Consider the following 21,178-nt stretch of genomic DNA (forward strand, 5'->3'; position numbering starts at 1 on the left):
GGTGTTAACAAGAACAATTATGACAACTCTGATTATAGCTTTGATCTCGGCGGGGCTGGTGCTCTGGTTAATGGCCCCAACTGCCAGGGCTCCACACAGGTGGTCTCCCGAGACCTCTGGAGTCAGATCTGACCCTGTCCTGCCCTCATCTGGGGAGACGGCGATTCTATCAGGCCCCCAAAAAGCACCCGTCGCAGCTGCCAAGTGTGTTTACAGCTGCACCGCATCAAACATTCATCAAATGCCATCTTTACACTGTGTGATGTGAGGCAATCAGCATTTCACAGGCTGTCAAATGATGTCTAAAGCAGTTGCTACCTGGCAGTGTCAAAAAGAAATACTCACATTAGGTACACAGGTTTCTTTCTAGTTCAACTCCTGACAGATGAGGTACCTCATATGTTAAAATATTAATTCTACTTAAATACTTAAAGCGGTCTAATGACAGCAAAGCTCAAAATCAGCTTTCAAGTGTAAATTATCTTTTTTTCTCCTTTTTTTCAAACTTTCATCCATTTCATCTAAATCAAAATTGTTCTCAACTCTTAAACTTCTGAAACAGATTAATTTGGCTGGATAATACTTGTTCATTTAGATTTTTTTCCTTCTTTCATTTTTTTTATGGAAGAAACTTGTTTCTCTTGGTCTAACGCACAGAATGGAGGATTTCACTCCAAGTTGTTCCCACGAATGGCTCCTGTTGGGAGAAGTAACTGATCTCCTTGGCGCCTCCGTTCACATTTCCAGCAGTGCTGTAGCTCCATCTACAGGCCCAAGTCTTGTGTGCAGCAAAGAACTCTGGGTGACCCCTCTGCAGTCACTGCTGATGTATAGCACATTCATCTCGCTCAGTCTTAGTGAGAAGCACATCTAAAGGCCGTTATTTTATGAAGATTTTAGCTGTCACATTTTCTCCCTCTCAGATAAAGGGACATGCTGTTGTCAAACTCCTGAAAAGCGCAGATCCTAGGCTCATTACTGTAGCATAAACAAGCAGAGCAAAGAAAAGGAAGGAAGGGGAAAAAAATCACAATTTCTTGTTTGTATTTCCGTTCACTGATGAAAATGTTTATGAGGATTTGCCAGAACTCTGTTTAAATACGTGAGAAAGATTTTTTTTTCTTTTCCAGTCTTTTTTCTTCACATTACCTAATTAGACTCCATTTAACTACTGCAACCCATTGGTGGAAAATCGAAGGCGACTTCAAACAGCTAGGACTCTAGATGAGATCGCACAATAAAAACAAGTAACCTCCTGCACTCGCAAACAGTGACAGTACTGCAAGACTTTCTATTCCTTACAGAGTTTCCTCTCACACAGTCACATTATGAATCTAGTATTAATCACCCATCAATCTGTAAATTATCAATTTATATGTTCCTGGATGTGCCACTCATGAGGGAAAAGTTATCTTGGAATGAGAAGACTTCTCCTTATTCTTCTTCTTCTTCAAAAAAATAATAATAATAATAATTCCCACATTTCTATTCACCAACTTGAACCAGAGCGGTGATCCCTCATGCAAAATCTGAATACCTTACACACCACACAACAACAAGCACCTCATAATACATACATGAATCTACATAAACAGGATAGAAATGTAGACTGCATGCTGTGCAGAGGTCAGAAAATTGGCCTGTGGGACTGAGTGATATAATGGCTAAGTATTCCTGGTAAAGCACTACGCGAGCATCCCGCAGTCCGAGTAGAAACCACAACAGCAGTAATGCATTACAGGATGTATATGGCGTTAAAGGGTAGGACTGGTCTGCCTGCTTGATAAATAATGTATTGTAATGTATATTAAAGCCAGGCCCGCCACTGCAGCACTTCCTACTGACATACCCCGAGAAGCCCTGCGCTGCCTGCCACTGTGGAAAAGAGCAGACACTAGTGGTATAATTATGCACATCTGAGAGGCAAGCAGAGGCCATCTGTCAATGTCTGAATCAGTTACCTTATTACCACTGCCTAAAGATATAAAGATAGGAGTGGGAGCTGCTTTCATTAAGGCACATAGGTGGCATGCTGCTTTAGACAGCTCCAAACACTAACTTAATTGCGAATGATGACTTGGAGGAGGAGGGGCTGCACAGGGGGCTGGCCTTGGAGTGGGCAGGGGCAACAGAGTAGATAGTGGCGTGACACGACTCTTGTAATGACAGTCAGTCAAGACCTTGTTGTTGCCCTCATTGATTGTCAGACAGTAGTGGAAGTTTGGAGATTTTCCCATTACTAGCAATTGCAAGCAGTATTTGCATCAGATTTGCTTGGTTCACTATAGTAAATCATTGAAGAAAAAAAACAAATAACTTTTCACTCGTTGAAGTCTCGGTCTGAGTGGGTGATGAATGCACAGTGGCAGGTTTTCGATCCTCGCCAAGCACCTTTCGACACTACCCTACTATCTGAAGCACACCTCGCTGCAGGCAGACTCCGACTATTCTGTTTCTGTCTGCTTTCTAAAAAACATCAACCACTGCACTGGTGTTAGCATCTGAAGAGAGAGTGGTTCTTCCGAATGAAAAGGACAAACCAGCTACAGTCAAGGTCACAATAATTACCATTTCACTGTCAGGGAGCAGATTATACCACGTGACCAAAATAAGACCCGAGAAGCACCACAACTACACAGTTACCACGACGGTCATGATGAAAACAGTGAGTAGGTAAGTCTTTTCTTTCATTCTACGCTCTCTATTTGTGTGCAGCACTCCTAAACAGCAGGTGGAGTAGAAGTGAAAATGAAAGATTAGAGTGTGCCACCACACACTCCCGTCGCCTGCGGAGGATCTAATTATAGGTGGAAGAAGATGGCCCCATCCCGCTGACCTGTCCCCTGTCAGCCTGCCTATCCTCCTCCTCTCCTGCCCATATCCCTGCCTCCAAGTCTCTCGCTATCTGCCTTCGTAGTGCGCACTCTTCCCCAACTGTCTCCCCTCTTTCTGTGCTCCAACTTTCTTTTCCCAGATAGTAGTCCGCCTCCCACTCTATCTTTGTACAATCGCTCGCATTGTTCTCCGTCTTCCCGTCTGTGTGTGTCTGCCGGCCTGTCTGTGTGCCGTGCTGTTCTAAAGGCTGTGATACACTGAGCCTGGCCATTGCCTGGGGGGATTTGCACCTCAGGATCAGTGAGAAGGGCTTACAGAATACACCAGGTATGAATTGCATGTCATCCTGAGACGGCATAGACAGAAGAAAGGCGGTGAAAGAAGAGTTTTTCACACACCCTGTCTGTGACCGCTTCCTCACCCCGACACGGCGCTGGCAGGGCTTTTCATGGCAAGTGTACACTCTTAATCATGACATTACATGTGCTGTACTGAGGGGGATTCACGGGGCTGATTTAAGATTATTTAAGCTTAGGACCTTAGATCACATACCCTCATTAAAAACAGCTAAACAGAGACATTTAAACAAGGTTCAAATCTCGGAGGCAGACTGTCACTCCTCTGCCCAAGGAAGCTGAGACTGTGATCCTCCTTACACCGTCCCCTGAGTTAGGAGGCTTTGCTAAGAAGTCAGATGTACAAACGCCCAAACCCCATCCCTTCAAAACACACTCTAATGTCATCAGAACTCAAGGAAAACCAAGTGGGGTTTGATTTAAAGGATAAGGCACATCTATCACATGTACAGGGGATAAAAACAGAAGGCAGACATTTTTTTTTGTGTTTTTCCTTCGGAAAAAGATAGGCAGACAGAGAAAATGGCTTCACCAAAGATTCTATCTAATTCACATAAAATGAAAGTTAAAACTGGGCTGCAGTGAAATGGGACCAAACTTGTTTGCCCCAAGGCTTAAAGAGAGTTCATTAACGTGAGGCAATGACTTACCAGAAAGGCTATTAGACTGCGTTGTGTGCTCTCCCATTGAAAACAGCTTTTAATGTACTGTAACGTGTACAGAACTGCTGTGCTGATTTTCCGAACCCGACATATATTCCGGGCAAGAACCTAATGGGATATAATTGGAACAAAACCGTGGTTAGTATCAGTTGATACTGGACATAATGTTTATGACTTTGCAATGAGGTTGAATCAAATTTACAATCCCTTATCTGCTACTTGTGAAATTAGATGTTTAAAGCCAATTAAACGAACTATCTTGACTACGGCCGATCCAAACTATGACCGTGTGTAGCTTTGCTGTGGCTACTTTATTAGTGGGATGTGAGGGGAACCTTCTGATAAGCGTTTTGTTCCATCTGATAAATCCTGATAAAAAGCATTAATAGAGATGACCTTTTTGGAGAACTTCAGGTTTTCCTCCATTAATTTTGTCTCCTTTGGTTGGAAGGTTCTGATGCCAGCCCTGACCTGGGACAAAGGGAGGAAAGAGGAAGAATACTGCAGTTTGAAAAACGTTTTTGACTTCACAGTATATAATAATGTTATCAATATTCGCAACAAACTTGACCATGTTCACTTTGAGCCTTACTTGATTATAGATAACCTCCAGCACCAGTGTGATGGTTCCTTTGGATGCACTTCCCAAGTCTTCCTTCTTCAAGAATAGACACATCTGCTGCCCTTTCTGAACCTTTTAGAATTTATAAGCATGTGTGATAATGATTTACCATGTTTTTATAGAGACTTTTACTAACTAAAAAAAAGAAAGAAAAAAAAACTTACACGCAGTAAAGGAATGGCCACTTTCCCCAAAAAGGTTGGGTTTTTCTCTCCATTTTCATCAAAGACAGTAAACTCAATGACATCATGAATGTCCTTGATTGGGCTGTAACGTAATAGTGAACACAAATATTAAAGAAATGAAGATATCTGAAACAAAATAATTGTTTTCTTAATTTTTATTTTTCAATTTTTTTTCTTACTAACAATGTAAAGGCTTTGTTCCACTCAGGATTGACAGACTTGTAGACTGTGTGAGTTTGAAGTTTGCTGTTACCAAGCTCAATAACACAAAAGGAGTTGCTTTTTCCTGTAAACAAAACCCCAAAACAAATGAGTGTTGTTAGTTATTGTTAAAAAAAAAAGAAAAAAAAGGCCACGAACAAGTTAAAAGAAAACAAAGTTGTTGTTTTTTTTATACAGCTTACCATTAAGGTCGGTCGGAGGAAGATCATTTGCCTTTATAACCTTGACCTGAAGAAAGCCAACTTCCCCCCCACATTTGTGTGAGTTCTTTAAGCTCTGAAATAAAAAGGTAAATGTTTATAGAGTAGGGTTTATAGATGTACCCCATAAAATTGTATCCTGGCATGTAACAGAGTAAAAGTAATGTTATTGAAAATGTGTATGAGAATATGACATAATTGTACTCCCTACTGAATCAGCTGATAACATTAGGATAATCACTGAACTGTAATTGGCTGTGTTATATTATTATGCCAAAATTTTACTTTATTTTTTTAAATAAAAGATAAACTAAACCAAAAACAAGACTTACAAATCTCTCCACAATTGTGTCTTTCTCATCAGGCTTTTCCAAAGGAGCAATTTCCATGTCAGAGATGGAGACGCCCCAGCATTGTCTCAGGGTGGCCAGAAACACCAGCCTGCCCTTTCCTGGGTTCAGCACATGAGTGTAGAGGTGCCTCTCATTAAATGAAAGTGTCGATAGGTCAACCTCAAACCTGAGACACAAAGGGGAAATCACTCCGTTGAAACACATGAGGCCAACTAGTTCTGTCGAGGAGCCAATGAGAGCAAAATTAACACCATCTACTCGGAAATACTCACATCCCCCACGATTCCTCACCCTTCCTCCCTCTCTTTGAGTACACCTCCACCTGCAGAGGTTCCTGGTTATCTTCAAACTGATTGAAGTCAAACTGCTCTCTCCACTGGGGATTGGCCTGAATGCAAAGGTTCTGGGGGCAATAAAGACACAGATTCAGCACACGCAGTAATGTGGAAACGCACACACTCACACATTCTGACGCAATGTCAGGTTTAATGCATTATCAGACTGAGCACCCGCTGCATGGCAGGTGGATTAAGTCTTCACTCAGTCCAACCAGAACAAGGCAGGGGAAGAGAAAGAGAGGTGTGTTGTGCGTACGTGTCTCTATTTGTGTGTGCTTGTATGTGTACGCTTCAGTAGCCACTCTGGGATTGTAAACACTGACAGCTTCCAATTAGAATCAGCTTTGTTCAACAAACAAACAAGCAGAGAGGAAAGCGGAGAGGTTTACAAAGAAATGACACAACAACACAAGACAAGTGCAGCATAGAATCATCAGGGGGGAGGCCAACAAGTACAGGTAGATGAACAGGGCATGCTGGGTATGCAAATGAAGGCAATGAAGCCCAGCACCCGAAGCACGGGGAGAAGTGAGTGGCAGGCTGGCCCAGTCTAATGAGCTGCCTCAGCCATGGCCCAGTGAGCCAAGGTGGAGGTGAGTCACTGACAGGCACCTGCTGAGCGAGAGAAGCAGGGAAGTAAGAGATAGGGGGCTGGGAAGAAACACTTGAAGTATAAAGTGCAGACACAAAAAAAGACACAGGAGCACGAGTAAAGGGAGTGCAGGGGAAGTGTGAAAAAGAAAAAGACTTCTGAAAAACAAGTCCAACCTTGCTCTTGTACTTCTGATCACAGAGGCGAAAGCGGACATAAATATCCCCATGGCCGTCCTGCGGCAGGTCCTGTCCCTCCACCAAGGTGATACCGAGCACCCCGCTCCACTTCTGGTTCCTCTGCGGATTCCTCGGCGTTTCCGCAGGCCGCTGGGATGGTGCAGCCTGGTTTTGTTGCAGGGTTCAGACACACACAGACAGTATTATTTTTAATTTTTTTCCAAGCACCATGTGTGTGGAGGCTCTGTGCGCTCCCCCTTCAGTTTACCTGCTCCTGCCTCAGCCTGGCACCTCATCATGTTCACAGAGTGCATGAAAGTAGGACAAAGGTTTACACTATACAGCACATCTCTGTTGGAGCACATTAGCACATCTCTACTGACAGGCAAGTCACACCACAGAGACTCCTGGAGAGGGAGGAAGAGAGGGACGTCAGCAAGCAGCCAGATGTCCCTGGCTGTGACAGTCCCACTCATCACTGGCTCCCAGACTGAGTGTGGGGAGGCAGGACACTTGGCATACTGCACCAGAGACAGCAGGCAGCAGTGAGTAATGATGCAAACCCCACAGCTCTCTCATCACCAAATTATGCATACATGCAGTATGTATGGCCAGCATCAGAGTTTACTGCACGTTGGCAAATTCATCAGATTTTTTAATTTAACCAGAAAGAAAAAAAACAACACAAATCTTATCTACTAAAAACGAAAAAAGATGTTGTGCATTTGAGAACTCTGGAAAATCAAGGACAAGCACACGCAGCAAATAATCCACTTCTCCTGCCGTGTGTCACAGAGGGAGTGAGAGGGAGAGGCCTTGATATGTTTCCATGTAAGAGTTCCCGTGAGGCCATGCGGTGATAGGCCAGGGCTGTAAAAACAAACAGCAGAGAGGTTGTGTAGGGCTGACTGTAATTAAAGAGCAGGACCGTAATCTGCTCGAGCCCCTTTGATTGCCCGGCTCCTTCAGCTGCCCCAGCGAGGCTGCTTCAAACAGCCCCACTACAACTCCCCTGCCACTCCGGCTCCTCCTCTTCACTGTGGGGTCACAACCCACATTGCCACCCAATCCGAGGGGGATCAAAGCACATCTCAGGGACCTGAATTAACATGGAATACCACAGGCACAGCCCTATAAATATCAGCCCCTTCAAAAGCAGAGGAACAGAGGGAGTGGAGGAGCGATATAAACCATGCCTCAGCCAAGTCATCCCAAGTGTTTATCTTGGACACATTTCTATCTCAGCGGCCAATAAAACAATTCCACTTAACTGTAAGTGGCCCCTAAAGAGAATCTATTCCTGGGCCTAAAAGGGCTGCGCGATTGCTTCCATATGGTGGGACAGCATGGGGACAAGCACGATGAGCTCAGACCCAGGACCATTTGGCTAGTACCTCACCACTGTCCATCCACAGCTGTGATATTACATCCTAACATCTGGGTTATTGCCCGCTATGCCTGGGAATTATCAGCCTTGCCGATCTTAGGCATCCCACACTGGCAACATGCCTCGAACAGCAGAGCCCCCCCCCCCCCCTCTCCCGCCTCTACCATACGCCCCCCTCCTGTTTGAAACACTATCACACAGCAGAATTTTACTTAGGCACTTGCCATTCCCTGTCTCTGTGGTGGGAACACAGGGGGAGAAAACGATGTTCTAAAAATGGGGGGTGGAGCTGCAAGAGCTGGGTATTCAGCACCTCCAGGATAGGTGTTAAATGCAGTAAGATATTGTACGTTTGTCAAAAATGAAATGGGGGGAAAATAATGGCATTGTTACTTTGTTGAATTAGCACTGTGATTTAGGAAGCAGAACATTGTGCAGAGTCCCATCACACATTTCTGTCTCCCTGTGAGTATCTTTAACCATCTGTAGTAGATAACCTGCAGTGTGTACGAAAATGGCTTCTTTCCTTTGTCATCTCATTTCAAGTTGAGATTGTCTGCCGGACCATCAAGAGACTGAACAGTGGCAGATGTAGTGACTACATAGGTGTGAATATAAACCCACTTGCTGCAGCACGAGTCCCAAACAGCCACCCTCCTATTTCACTCTGAATCTAATTACAGCTGCAATATATTGAAAACCACTTGGGAGGAGATGGAACTTTGTTTGCTACAAAACCAAATACTGCACTGTACGACTCATCCGAGGGCTTTTTCATGACAACATATTTAGTCAACGCTATTATTTTGGTTTAGATCAAAATGAAATATTGTACAATACCTTCTCATGATACCGCTGAAAATAATATGCATTGCAAAAAAAAAAAGGTTCCCTATAAAACTACAAAAGAAATAGGCAATGCTGAAACCAAGGTTACACACAAAAGCCTGAATCCTGAGCACACACCTCATTCTTTGTTGCATCATAGCACAGTGAGCTACTGCCCCCTAGTGCTATATCCTAGTGCTTCATATCAGGATAACCGTAAGCTTTACAATATAAATAAAAAGGTTCAATGGATCAAATTTGAAATTCAAGTTTAAAAATTGAATGTAATGATATCTTACCTTATTCTTTTTTACTGGCCATCTCTATAGAAAAGAAAATAATTACATGAAACAGTGAAAAAAAGTTCAGAGACTTTGGAAAAACAATTGCATGAAAAGAAATCCGCTTACCGGGCTTCTTTTGATGGTGGCATCTCTAAACATTAAGCAGACATCAACAACAATCACTCCCATGTCGTCCTCTTTACTTTTTGGGTCATCGAGACGCAACTCCATTTCATAGGTTCTGTTAAAATACAGGGAGGCCTTCAAGATAGAAAACTGTTGACCACATACGGCTATCTTAATGATAATCTACTCCCTGAAATACAAAAGAAAAGTAGAGTCCTCACTTGTACAAGTGAAGATTTTTCAGGGAAATAGCGCCGCAACCCATGAACTCGTCTGCGGTGCGATTCTTATCATAGACCTGCAAAGACAATACAAATATAATTCAGATTACAGATTACCTGTGTCCCAAGATAATGCACTTCTATTCAAACAATCAGTACTTACTCGAACTTCCACGTCATGCTCTCGATCTCGCAGAGGATGAGAAAAGGACTCATTCCACCGTGGGTTCAGGTTTTTATAAACCACTTTGCTTTTGTAGAACTGTTTTCCTTCCAGTTTGAACTTCACATAAGGATCACTAGTACCTGGAATACAATATAAAAAAGAACAAATCATCAGAACAATGTAAAGTGTTAACATAATCAATGTGTAAAAACACAGATTTCATAGTAATCCGAGGCAAAAGAGTATTTTTAATTTGTGTTCATGTCAATAACACTTTAAAATATACAACGTGTATGAAAATAGGCACTTAAACAAACATACACTCCCTCCCCCCATGCCGGTTGTGTGAGAGACTGAAATATTTGAGGAGGAGGAGGACTTGCACCCCCACACATGGCAAAAACAGAGGAAAGTAGCCGTTTGATTGTGAAAGAGTAGAAACACTCGCCAGCATGAGGCGACCAGAAACCCAAAATCTAGAAGCAACCAGTGTTAATCTCACAAGCCTGTTAAGAAAGTCTATGTGCGAGCGGGGTAGGGGTATGGGACTTCTTTGTTTCTGCAATTGCATGCAGATTGGCCAAAAAATGAAAGCTAGCCCTATGCCTTCATTTGTGTAGGGGAATAAAAGGGTGCTTGAGAGAGCCTGCAGGGAGGCTTGAATCACATGACAAAGGCCCTGTGGGGATGGGCTGTCAGGCCTGTCAGCTCTCCACTCCAAATGAACATCTCGCAAAGGCAGGCAGGACCCACAGCAGCTCCACCCTGCCAGCCTGTGACAGGGAAACCTCCAGGCAACTTGACAGGAAGAGAATGTGGCAGCTAGCAAGGAGAAAAGCTCTGGCATGACTGAGAACAGTGACGATGGAAATTAATGGGGGGGAAAAAGGGGAGAACAAAACCCAAGGAGAGGGGGCCTGGTGGCGTGGGTCCTTTCAGAATATGTAATGACAATGTATGCCATTGGTGAGCCGTTGGCACGGTGTTGATTGTTGGGCAAACAGTGGAGACGGGGGGGGCAATGTGGGGATTGCATCATGACGGTGCCATCTTGTCACGCAAAGTAAGGTCTCAACTAGTGGAGTGGGGCGCTGGGTTAGGAGGGATTCCTGCCTAAACAACTATAGTACTATTCCAAGAAAAAGGTCCGTCCACCACTACACTGTAAAGTGATCTCCACAAACTACAATTATAATATTGGTTAAACCCACATTAGCCACAGGGTTAACATCTTCAATTATGTAAGATTATTGTGGCTTTATAATATAAAAAAACAAATTTCACAAATCTCTGCTATTAAAATATATTTTAAATGATTGAATTATCATTTAAACTACTTGAAGTAAAACAAAGTATATTAGACTAAAAAAAACTTCATATAATAATACTACTTGTGGGACCACACATTAATTTACTCATGTCACAGTTCCATCTATGTCCACTTGAGGTCGCTGCTTTCCCAGACTAACCTCCATGGGGCCTCAGGGAAGAGACATGATGAGAGGGAACCTCAGTTTATCTTTCTCTCACTCACAGATCAGGATGATTGTCACTGTTGACTCAAATCTCAATAGAAAAGCCAGTTATGGAAATTTTCTCAGTAAAATGAGTTTAAAAAAAAATTGTCTTTCAAAGTTCATGCTTCAATTACGCCTTTATGAGGAAACACTTATTAAAATATCCAACAAACTTCAAGATAGGGAATCGAGAATCAGAAGACTCATTTTCAACAAAGTGATTTACAGTCATGATAAAAGGGGAAGTGAAAACAACTCCTTGAGCCACAGGCTTTGATTCGCAAAAGCCCCGTGAGCTGTGACATCAAGAATTATGAACGTCTGATTGTTAAGAAATTTTAGTAAATATTACCTGTTAATATTTACCTGTTACCTGTGGCATACCATTTAAAAAATAGCTGTTTAAAATGGGTGGTACCCCCAGTGGTTTCATGTGCAGATCATGTGTTGTCATAAATGAGTGTATCCCAGTCTGTGTTTTGTCATACTGGTCTGACAGCATTCTTCTCTAATGTGTTTTTTTTTCTACACCACACTACACAAACAGATGATAAAATCCATCTGCACGAGACATAATCTTAACTGAACATGGCCCATTGTGGCTTTATACACAATAACACATTTCTCATTCTCAACAAACTATACAGGATGTGGACACACTGCGTTACATGCAGTTTCATGTGTTTGGCCGACGCTAAAAGACACAACACACAGAGAAACGCCCATTTTTCTGGATGCACAAAAAAATCAGCTCTGACAATCTCTTGATCTGGACTGATCCTAACAGTTCAAATATCCTCGTAAAAGACAGTAATCGTCCCATTAGATCCTGCAGGTTGTTGACCTACCTGAGCGCTTGTTTCTGATGGCCAGGTTCCTTCCCTGCTTTAAGTTAATGTTCAGGAGGTATCTCTGGAACAGGACACGCTCCTGGGCGTCAGGCACTCCCGTGATTGCCTGCGGTGGAGAACCAATCACATTTAAATGCTTTCTCCTTTCAGATGTTTGACTAACTTCAATGGGCACATCAGTCCGGTGCGTATTACTCACAGAGTTTTCCGAAAGATATTGAGCATTTTCTTCAAAGAGGTCACACGGTTCGCTGGACATCTACGGAGAAAAAACATTTTGTAATGAGATTTTAAGGAAGCAGCGATTGCAAAGATTTATGATTGTACAGTCAAGCTGATGATTCTAGGTGTGTGCATGGCTTTAATACAACAAAAAAGTGTTTTCAAGACATATTTTAATGTTTTTCATGACTTTAGATAACGGCTGTTAGGGACACAATGTCTCTACACTACGCAATTACTGTTGACAGCAGGGGGGAGTGTCAAGTATGAGGAAAAGGGAGATGTTAGGAGCCTTTTTGTCTCCTTCCACATGCCACATCGTGCTGCTAACTAGTAACACTGGTTTTCTACCGATGTCCTTATCTAAACAAAAACAGGATGTTTCAACTCCACCCAAGAGTCAAATCCCATTTAATACCAGTCTCATGTGGACGCTTTGGATATGTCGTACCAGTAGACTGAATAGTCTGTCAGAAAGCATAAGCTCAGGCTTCAAAAAAATTTTTATAAAAAGGAAAGTCAATTTTATGCCAGACAACACATCGGAGTCTGAACACACCTCTTAGCATAACAGCCTTTTGTGAGAAACTAAACCACAATCTATGAAAGTGAAATGAACACATGCAAATATAGCAGCAAGTGTAAGCACTGTTGAAATATATTACGTTACTCACTCTATTTATTTAGGTGATGCTTCATATTATACTGTATTAGTAATGATTTTTTTATTTATTTATTCATATTCATTTCATTTATTCTTTATAAATTTACACAGCCTTCTCTTGACCTAATTCACCATGCCTCTACATAAGTATACTTTGACCTAATTCATGTAGGGTTTTCTAAGGTGTTGACGAACAGGACTGGATTGGTTTTGATTATTATCTGTGCGAGTTCTATTTTAAGGAAATCATTATATAACTCCTTGAATACAAATTTCAAATCAGATAAATCCACAGAATTTATTTTAAAAAATTGAACATTCGAACTGTAGCGGTAGTTGCTAAAACTGACCTCTTCCATTTCTTCCTGGGCCTCCTCACGCTGGTCTTCCTCGAGCAGAGCCTCCTCCGTGTAGAAGTCCCTCATCAGAACGGGAGAGCCGGGTTCGCGGTCCAGTTCCTCCGAGTCTGTCGCCCAGGGCATGCCGACTCGCTCCTCATTGGGAGTGCCACAGGCAGAGTCCAGGGAGGTGCCATCTGCACTCTCCAGAAGAGAATCTAAAGTCAGAAACATGCTCTCCGGAGGAGCAGCTCTTTTGATCACCGGCGGAGTCTTGTTTTCAGATGGCGGCTTCCTGTGTTCAAATGAAGAGCTCCTCTTTTCTATCTGTGGGCTGGCCTGTTCTCCCAGTGACTGTGCCCTGGCCAGTGCTGCGGCAAGTCTACCTGAAAATATTGTCTCTGCCGCAGCGTCTTCACCAGAGAGACGCTCTCTCTCCACACGTTCTGGTCTTGGTGAAGAGGTTTGCGTGTTGGTAAAAATTGATCTTGGTGCAGGAACAGGGTCAAAAGTAAAGTTTTGTACTCTCCCCTTGGATCCTTTATTCACTTGTGCATACAGGGGTTCTTGAGTGAACATCACCTTGTTCTCTGAGCCTGAATTCACAGAGTCATCAGTTTTCTCATTAAGGGCCAGTATCTGCGCCGGTGCACTTATTCTATTCAGAGCAGCAGCTCTGCGATCCCTGCGAATCCTGGGCGTGATTTCTGGAAGTGAAATGTTCAGTTTGTCTGTGAAAATCGGTCCATCGGTGACAGAGCCACTCGCAACAGAATCGGTGTCACTCCATCTGGGAGAGATGCCAAAGATGTTGTTATCGGAGCCATTGGACACGAAGGCGCTCTCTGTAGAAGGTACTTCGCCAGGCACTATCCTCAGGTCCGGGACAGAAATGCTGCGCCGATAGGCCAGTTTCTTCCCCTTCTTGGCAAGTGCCTTCTTACCAGGCTTCTTCAGGTTGGGCAACTTGGTTTTCAGACGCAAGTTCTCAAAGAAGGTCTTTTTCTTTACTTCCATCTTGACTGATACCTGAAAAGATAAAAACATTTAGAAATCAAGGTCCGCTATGTTGCAAGTCTACAGGCCTAATGCAACACATTTCATGAAAATAAACAGTAGCTGAAGTGGCCACAGATTTAAGTTTTGAACATATCTTCAAGAAACGTTGGCTATAATCTCTCTGGCTGTAGAATTGAGCCAAAAAATTAACACTCCTTAACACATTTTCCAATTCTGTTTTAACATTAGATTTTCTCTCTGAGGAACAAATAATATTTTATAAAGGCAAAATGTGATCTATTAAAACCCTTCCAGTACCCAGGGGGTAGATGTACAACATAGGTAAAGATATAGAAAGAAAGAATCATAGATATTTTTCTCTCTCCATACACAGACGATAGCAAAGAGATCTTTATTGTTTGTTTCCATCAGAATTCATGTCACACAAGATTATATTCTCTCAGCTTTCTTGTCTCAACCTGATAAAAACAATGCTTTCCCAATGGTCCGATAACTAAATCGGCACCTTACAAAGCCAAAACTAAACTCATCAAATTGTAAAAAAACAAACAAAAAAACTGATGTATGATCTGACAAACATTTCTGAATAAATGACTCCACCCTAAATTCCTGTTGATGAGTTTACTTCCTGGATCATCTCAGTCTGATTTAATCAAAAAAGAAAAGTATAAACATTACCTGTTCAGCCGAGGAGCCGCACACCGATTCAGTTTCCACCGAGAGCAGCAGTAAGTTTCCCAACAGGCAGCTCAACCATCCTAACTATGAAGGAGAAGAGAGGCCGAGTCTCGGGCAGACTGCACTTTCCTGCTTGAAGGCAACTTCTGAAGACAGGTGATTGGCGGAGAGGCCAAACTGGGTGAAACTGGCCATACCAGTCTCACTGGGTGAGTTTCAACGACTGCGAGAATGCCGCAAATCAAAGCGTTGAGTCCTGCCCAGTTGTTCCATGATGAAGGGAGCCACATGGAGTCGGGCTCCAATCATACTGTGCTAGTAATGAGTTTTTATTTATCTATTTATAATCTCTATAACTTTACACAACCTAATTTATGTGGGAGAGGAAAAATTTAAGTCAGGTGACAAATAGTCATCTCAGTGAGACAGTTACAAAAAGGCACTAAAGCACTGAAACTATGACACAAGAGTTACTCACGGCGCCGAGGGCTGGACGGCCCTGATTCGTCAGCCTGATCGTTATTCCTTTGAATATTCAACTGCTTATTTCCATTGGTGAGGCTCTGTGTCTGTTTTAGGACTTGAAATGATTAGCCTTCCTCGAACGTGGGGCTCTCTCGTAGGTCCAAGTTATTTGGAAATATACTTATACTGTTGTCTGTAATCCACAAGACAACTGCCCAGAACAGCCCCGCGAAAATACTGCTGATGGATTCTGCGACATGACCGAGGCATATGAAATGTTGGCTCGTCTGTTCATCACATCTCATCCCCGATCTTCGCCACAGATCCGGCACCGACCAGACTGCATTTCCCTTCGCACAGCCGCATATTTGTTTACAGTGGGAAAAGGTTTTAGCCTGAGCTCGTCAAACTCGAGCATTTGTGTTTGCAAAAGTATAAACTCTGGCCGTCTGTCCACGCATAGACGCCGAGGCAAGGGGCCCACTGGCGTCCCCCCCCTCCAGCTCCTTGTGGAAATACACGACAACAGATGAGTCGGAGTTTGGACCGAGTCTCGTTCAATATTTGTCGACGTCTTAAGAGGAGATCAGGCCCGCGTGAAAGAAGAGCAACTTGGCTGCCGGTTGAAAGGCAGGGATGGGGATCCGAGCAGGGCACAGCCCCCTGCGGCAGGTGGCCTGTCGCCGTTCCTTCTTCTCACACAGCTCAAACAGCTTAAAGACCCCTGCTTGGTGTCTCCACACGCGCTCCGGCCCTGCATCACGGTGTTCACGGTGCCTGATGGATGGGAAGCCACAAACATGCACTTGTGTGGGACAAACACACAAAAAGGTGACGCACATGCACAACATTCACAGTGACGACTGGACTACACGCAGATGACCTATGACCCCTGTACGTTTATGGGTTGTTGTTTTTTTTTGCTATTCAGGAAAATGCAAACTGAAAGTGCAGGAGCCATACTTCACCTTTGACAAACAGTGAAATGTGTATTTGTGTGCCGACAGTAAACTACTTGATCACCATCACCAGCACTAGCTAGCTTCACCTGTGCGTCGTTTGCAGCTAAGCTAACGTTCAGGACGTTAACGTCGAAACTTGGTTTGTTTATTTTGAATGAAATGAGTCAACTTACCATGTGCTGGATATTTTAACTGCCATCAGGTCCAGCCAGCAGTTAGCTACAGTTGTTTGTTTGTTTGTTTGTTTTGTTTCCTCTGTTGTAATCCGTGACGTGACCTCTTAGCTTCTGATTTGATATCAACAGGCCCGCATCCTATTGAGTGATTGACTGTGCTGCAGTGCCACCTGCTGGCGATACTCCGGAAATGCACTAATCGCTTCTGCTAGAAGAGCTTGGTGTTTGCATTTTGTCTGTATAAACATCAATATTATGTAGATTTAAAAATAAAATGAAAATAAAAAAATAAAATTAGCAACTCTATATTCACAGTGATAAGCTAAGCAGATTCAGAATTTGTCTTTCAAAACATCTGATCAGTTGGTGAAATATTAATGTCATTGTGAACAGTTAAGATTAGATTCACCTCAAATAGCTACAGCATCCAAAAGCTGCTTAAATGTTGAGACACCAGTAATAATATTCAAATATTATATTTTTAAAAAGTATTATAAGTCGTTTTAACCATGATACTTTAATTTAAGTGTGCCTTTAAATTATACTTCTTTAAATGTATTTAAGCACAACTTGATTCAGCAATAATTTTTGCAGAGCATTTTTATTACGGAGCTATTTCTTTTCTGTTTCGTTCACCACGGCCTGCCAAACTGAGATCAGCCATTCAAATCAGCATGTTTATTTCTTTGGTTATATTGATTTTGTCATTGGGATTATAATAAAAAGAGTATGCCAGATGATTAGTTTAGGTTTTAAACAGCACTGTGCTGTGTTCAGCCTGAATCACCGTGTGATGGACAATGCCACGTGTCCCCAGCGTACTCACTCAAGTGATAAATGCATTTTCACAGTGAAATACAAAGACGAATAGACGTTGACTTCAGATTGAGCATACACTGAGGTGTTTAATAAAGTTGACAGTTTCTACTGTTTGGGACTTCACAGGAGAACAAATTCTATGTAAGAGTCGTTTACTTCATTTTATACAGAATAAGAGAGATCACCTAAATTACACATTAAAAGCCAATATTTGTACTTTTGTGAAGAATACAAATTCCGTACAACAATAGCTAGCATAGTATCTTAATTGTTTAATAAAAAGATCACTTGAATATTTATTGTATGATGAAAATAAAATAACACATTCAAGGGAAATAAAATGTAGATTAACTTAAAATCTCTTTCAAATTTTGAAACAAATAATTTCAATATTGGCAACAAAGTCCAGCTTGTGCCGCCAAACGGTCTGAGCATCCGAACCGAAAACAGCTTCTTTAGTTAAGTGAACTATCAACTACAAACACTTACCAAACACGTAGTTCTGTTTATAAAAGCCATGAAGCGAAGCAGTGTACTCTTGCACAGCAAAGTGAAGAAAAAGTCCTCTACAAAGGTTCATTGATTACCCTTTCCTTTCACATTCATCAGTTGTGCAGAATTTGGACAAACACCCGAAGAGCAAAGCGTATCACACTGCATTCACCGCGCAGTTTCTTGTGCGAGTCTTTTCTGAGAAGAGGCAGGTCTGGTCACGTTTTGAGTGATTTCGGCATTGTCTTTTTCTTTCTTTCTTTTTTAAACTGAGAGAAAATAAAAGTGGTGTCATTTTTCTTTGGGATAAGGCATTTTCCTAACTGTGCATATAGGTAGAGAAACTACAAAAATTCCCTGATATGTTATCAAGTGCTAAAGTATGTGCTCAACTACGAGGTGATGCTGCCAAGAGGGGCAGACAGTTTTCGTTGTCGTTTTGTTTTTTTGTTTTTATTGCTATTTTCACCTGCTGTGTTATACTTGGTTACATTATGAATTACTATACATCATGTGGTGTCTACTAATGTGCATGAACATGAAGAGATGCCCCCAGGGGATCCAAATCAATCATTTAATAAAATGTATTCTGTGCATCTTGAAGTCCAGCAACCTCCAGCTGTGGCACTTCAGTCTGTCCTCAGATGCTCCTCTTCCTAATGCTATGTGGACTACATATGACCTGCAATGACATCATATTCAGTATATAGATATATATCCATCTATATATATATAGATAGATATATATCATGTGACTTGAGGTTAAAACTGCATAGATCATTATGGGGTTATACTGAGGACTATTATGGAGTCGATGGTGGGGCAGAGAGAACAGACACCTGAGGAACACACACAAGACAGGTCACGGCGAATGCAGAGTGATACCGCTCTCGTACAGCAAACTTCTCATACACGTGTGTGCAGTGAGACTGAAGCAGTGAGATTGAAGTCAATGACTTTGCACTGTTGTTGTAATTAGCAAGAATTAGCTGCTGAATTATTTGCTGCTGTGATGACGGAGAAAGAAGCGAGTCAAAGCCCCTATTTCCGCCATACCGGCAAAGCGTGATAACTGAGGCATCAGCCTCATGCTGTGACATCTTTCGTGTACAGTGCCTTCAGATTTTTCAACTTTCCTGGGCTCCTAAGGCCCCTAGGCCTTCAGCACTCTTACTACGTATAGGGCGTTGATATAAGATGCAATATCTGGAGCCAATTAGGGAAACACATGACTTATTTTTGTATATAATTATGACCAACATTTCAAGTAGACTGCGATATTTACAACGACGTGGACACAGGCATGAGCAGTTTTTTTGTGAAGGTCAGCAGCCACCTCTACCACATTTGTGTCTTCTGCTTAAATCCCATGCCAGTGACAGGATAGTGGACAGGGGCCGAGAGACGCCATGTTCTTTTCAGCTGAGCTACTTGCTACAGCGGTAGATTATTCCTGGATGTGGGGCCGGGGACCTTGGGTTTGAATGCTGGCAGTGTATTCCACAGCTGCTGGTATACAACTAACACAAGCTAACACAATAGGAGGGAAGAAAGCCTATTTCCCCTAGCCTTGTGATCATCCTTCATAAATATGAAAATAGCAGAACTTCAACCTCAGAGCATTGTTATTACAATGTCATCAGGACAAACGGTCACCACTAATAGAGAGGAGAAGAAAATCAAAGAAAAACAAATCGACCATCTGGAACCTAAATGCACGGGAGATCATGTTGATAATTAAATTTAGAAGAGATTACAGTAAAATGAACACAATAGCAAATATTGACCAGTGAATGATCTACTTTTTAAGGGTCTACTCTTGTAAACTTGGCTGTAATCCACAAAAATATACTTTTCTTGAAAACGGTGATCATACAGTACATTCAGCATGTACTCACACCCTGGTGATATATATTAAAGTCGCTATTTACACAACAAAAAGAAAACTGTTTGGCTCAAATTTTCAATTGTACAAACAGAACAGCAAATGTTCATGGCTTTAGATATTGTTTCATGATGTGGTTTACATGAAGTTTACACCGTTTGTAATAAAGCACAATAAAAAATAAAACTATGGCGAGGAAATGGTGCATTTGAGTGGACTGATAGGAAACCATAGCAACTGTACAAAATAACACAAAAGAACAGCTTTGGCTTATATTACTGATGAACTGTTATACAAATGTGAACATGTTGATTTAATCACCAGTTCAACTGGACAGGTTCGCATTATCTTAATTGCACATTTAGACTTTATATCCCACTCTTTTAAATTACAAAATGAATAGTATGTCATTATTGCAATAAATTCTGTTGCTATTTTGTTATTACCTCCTCAACAGTTTTTTTTTCTTCATTTGTTCTCTAAAGTAGTCTCAACTGTTGTTTCTGGTGTGACCATAGTTCCTGTATAGTATTAATTGAGTCAATGCTGTCTGTATCTCCCGATCGACTGAATCAATAAATTAGAAGAGGCCACTTGAGATTAAGGTCTTGTATGGTTACAGCATGATTTTAAAAGATAGTTCTTGCAGTGAACCTCATATTTAGGGGTCCTCAGCCTGAAAGCAACACAACGTTCTCTGATTGTTTGCAACATGCAAGCACAACAGCAAAACAGCAACTACATGTATGTGTCTGACTAGACCAGTGACTACAATAATCTACCGCCTATTGTTTAACAATTTTCCTTCTTCTGCAAAAGTCTGAATTGCACCAAGTACCTGATACCACCTGCTTGTGCATATAATTCAGTCCAGCTAACTCGGATTTTTTTTCTTTTTTTTTTATCTTACTGTAACAGTTTGAGCATTGACTTTAGATATGTTACATCTCAGTCTTACAAATCGAAATGAAGTTGGATAATAGTATCATAATAATAGCTTTAAGGACCCTTGCTTCCTTTCATCTCCATGTCTAACCCCTCCCTCTCTCTCTCTGACTGGCTGGTGACTGGAGGCTTGATCAGGGCTCTTTATGTCACCCATGTGTCCATGCGCAAGCGCTTGACCGAGGGACTCTCCCTGCCCTCAGAGCCAGCGGGGGGTCTGGTCAGGCCCAGCGGGGAGTGGAAGTCTGGCCGGTGGTCTTCACGGTCGCTTCCGTCATATGAGCTACAGGAGGAGCTGAGGCTGTCGGCAGGTGAGCGTCCCAGGACTTCCTGTCGGCTGGACCCCTGCTGCGGCTGCTGAGGGGCGAAGCTGGACGGGGTGACACGCTCCCGTGGCGGCGAAATGGGTTCGGACTTGATGTTTATGCTCTGGCTGGTGTTGATTGATAGGTTGGAACCCTGAGATAGGTGACCTCCACCACTGCGGAGAAGACAAGCGGGGCATTTTGTTGTTCAGCTCAGAAATGAGACAACAAGTACGAGGTGAAGCGATGTGAGAAGACAGGAATATGTAGATGTGTGATTCAG

At 42.3% G+C, this 21,178-nt stretch overlaps 2 protein-coding genes across 9 annotated transcripts in view; both read right to left on the reverse strand.

The window, feature by feature from the left end:
• Nucleotides 1–15,043, reverse strand: part of mctp2a (multiple C2 domains, transmembrane 2a) — a 31,548-nt gene extending 16,505 nt beyond the window's left edge. The window contains exons 1-17 of one of the 2 annotated variants that reach the window (XM_035641824.2): nucleotides 14,847–15,043; nucleotides 13,161–14,177; nucleotides 12,124–12,183; nucleotides 11,922–12,030; nucleotides 9,554–9,696; nucleotides 9,391–9,467; nucleotides 9,170–9,284; nucleotides 9,059–9,082; nucleotides 6,542–6,709; nucleotides 5,708–5,838; nucleotides 5,415–5,601; nucleotides 5,065–5,158; nucleotides 4,844–4,946; nucleotides 4,640–4,742; nucleotides 4,446–4,547; nucleotides 4,250–4,324; nucleotides 3,842–3,961 (exon numbers count right to left, since the gene is read on the reverse strand). In XM_035641824.2, coding sequence (XP_035497717.1) covers nucleotides 3,842–3,961; nucleotides 4,250–4,324; nucleotides 4,446–4,547; nucleotides 4,640–4,742; nucleotides 4,844–4,946; nucleotides 5,065–5,158; nucleotides 5,415–5,601; nucleotides 5,708–5,838; nucleotides 6,542–6,709; nucleotides 9,059–9,082; nucleotides 9,170–9,284; nucleotides 9,391–9,467; nucleotides 9,554–9,696; nucleotides 11,922–12,030; nucleotides 12,124–12,183; nucleotides 13,161–14,165 — 2,616 coding nt within the window. In that variant the 5' untranslated portion in view covers nucleotides 14,166–14,177; nucleotides 14,847–15,043. The remainder of the gene's footprint in view (nucleotides 1–3,841; nucleotides 3,962–4,249; nucleotides 4,325–4,445; nucleotides 4,548–4,639; nucleotides 4,743–4,843; nucleotides 4,947–5,064; nucleotides 5,159–5,414; nucleotides 5,602–5,707; nucleotides 5,839–6,541; nucleotides 6,710–9,058; nucleotides 9,083–9,169; nucleotides 9,285–9,390; nucleotides 9,468–9,553; nucleotides 9,697–11,921; nucleotides 12,031–12,123; nucleotides 12,184–13,160; nucleotides 14,178–14,846) is intronic. The other variant, XM_035641823.2, reaches the window with a different exon arrangement.
• Nucleotides 15,044–17,328: 2,285 nt separating this feature from the next.
• Nucleotides 17,329–21,178, reverse strand: part of mef2aa (myocyte enhancer factor 2aa) — a 58,427-nt gene continuing 54,577 nt past the window's right edge. For all 7 annotated transcript variants that reach the window (XM_035641826.2, XM_035641825.2, XM_035641832.2 and 4 more), the window contains one exon: nucleotides 17,329–21,071. In XM_035641826.2, coding sequence (XP_035497719.2) covers nucleotides 20,735–21,071 — 337 coding nt within the window. In that variant the 3' untranslated portion in view covers nucleotides 17,329–20,734. The remainder of the gene's footprint in view (nucleotides 21,072–21,178) is intronic.

This window comes from Scophthalmus maximus, chromosome 7, assembly GCF_022379125.1.
Source record: "Scophthalmus maximus strain ysfricsl-2021 chromosome 7, ASM2237912v1, whole genome shotgun sequence".
In the NCBI taxonomy this organism is placed as follows: domain Eukaryota; kingdom Metazoa; phylum Chordata; class Actinopteri; order Pleuronectiformes; family Scophthalmidae; genus Scophthalmus; species Scophthalmus maximus.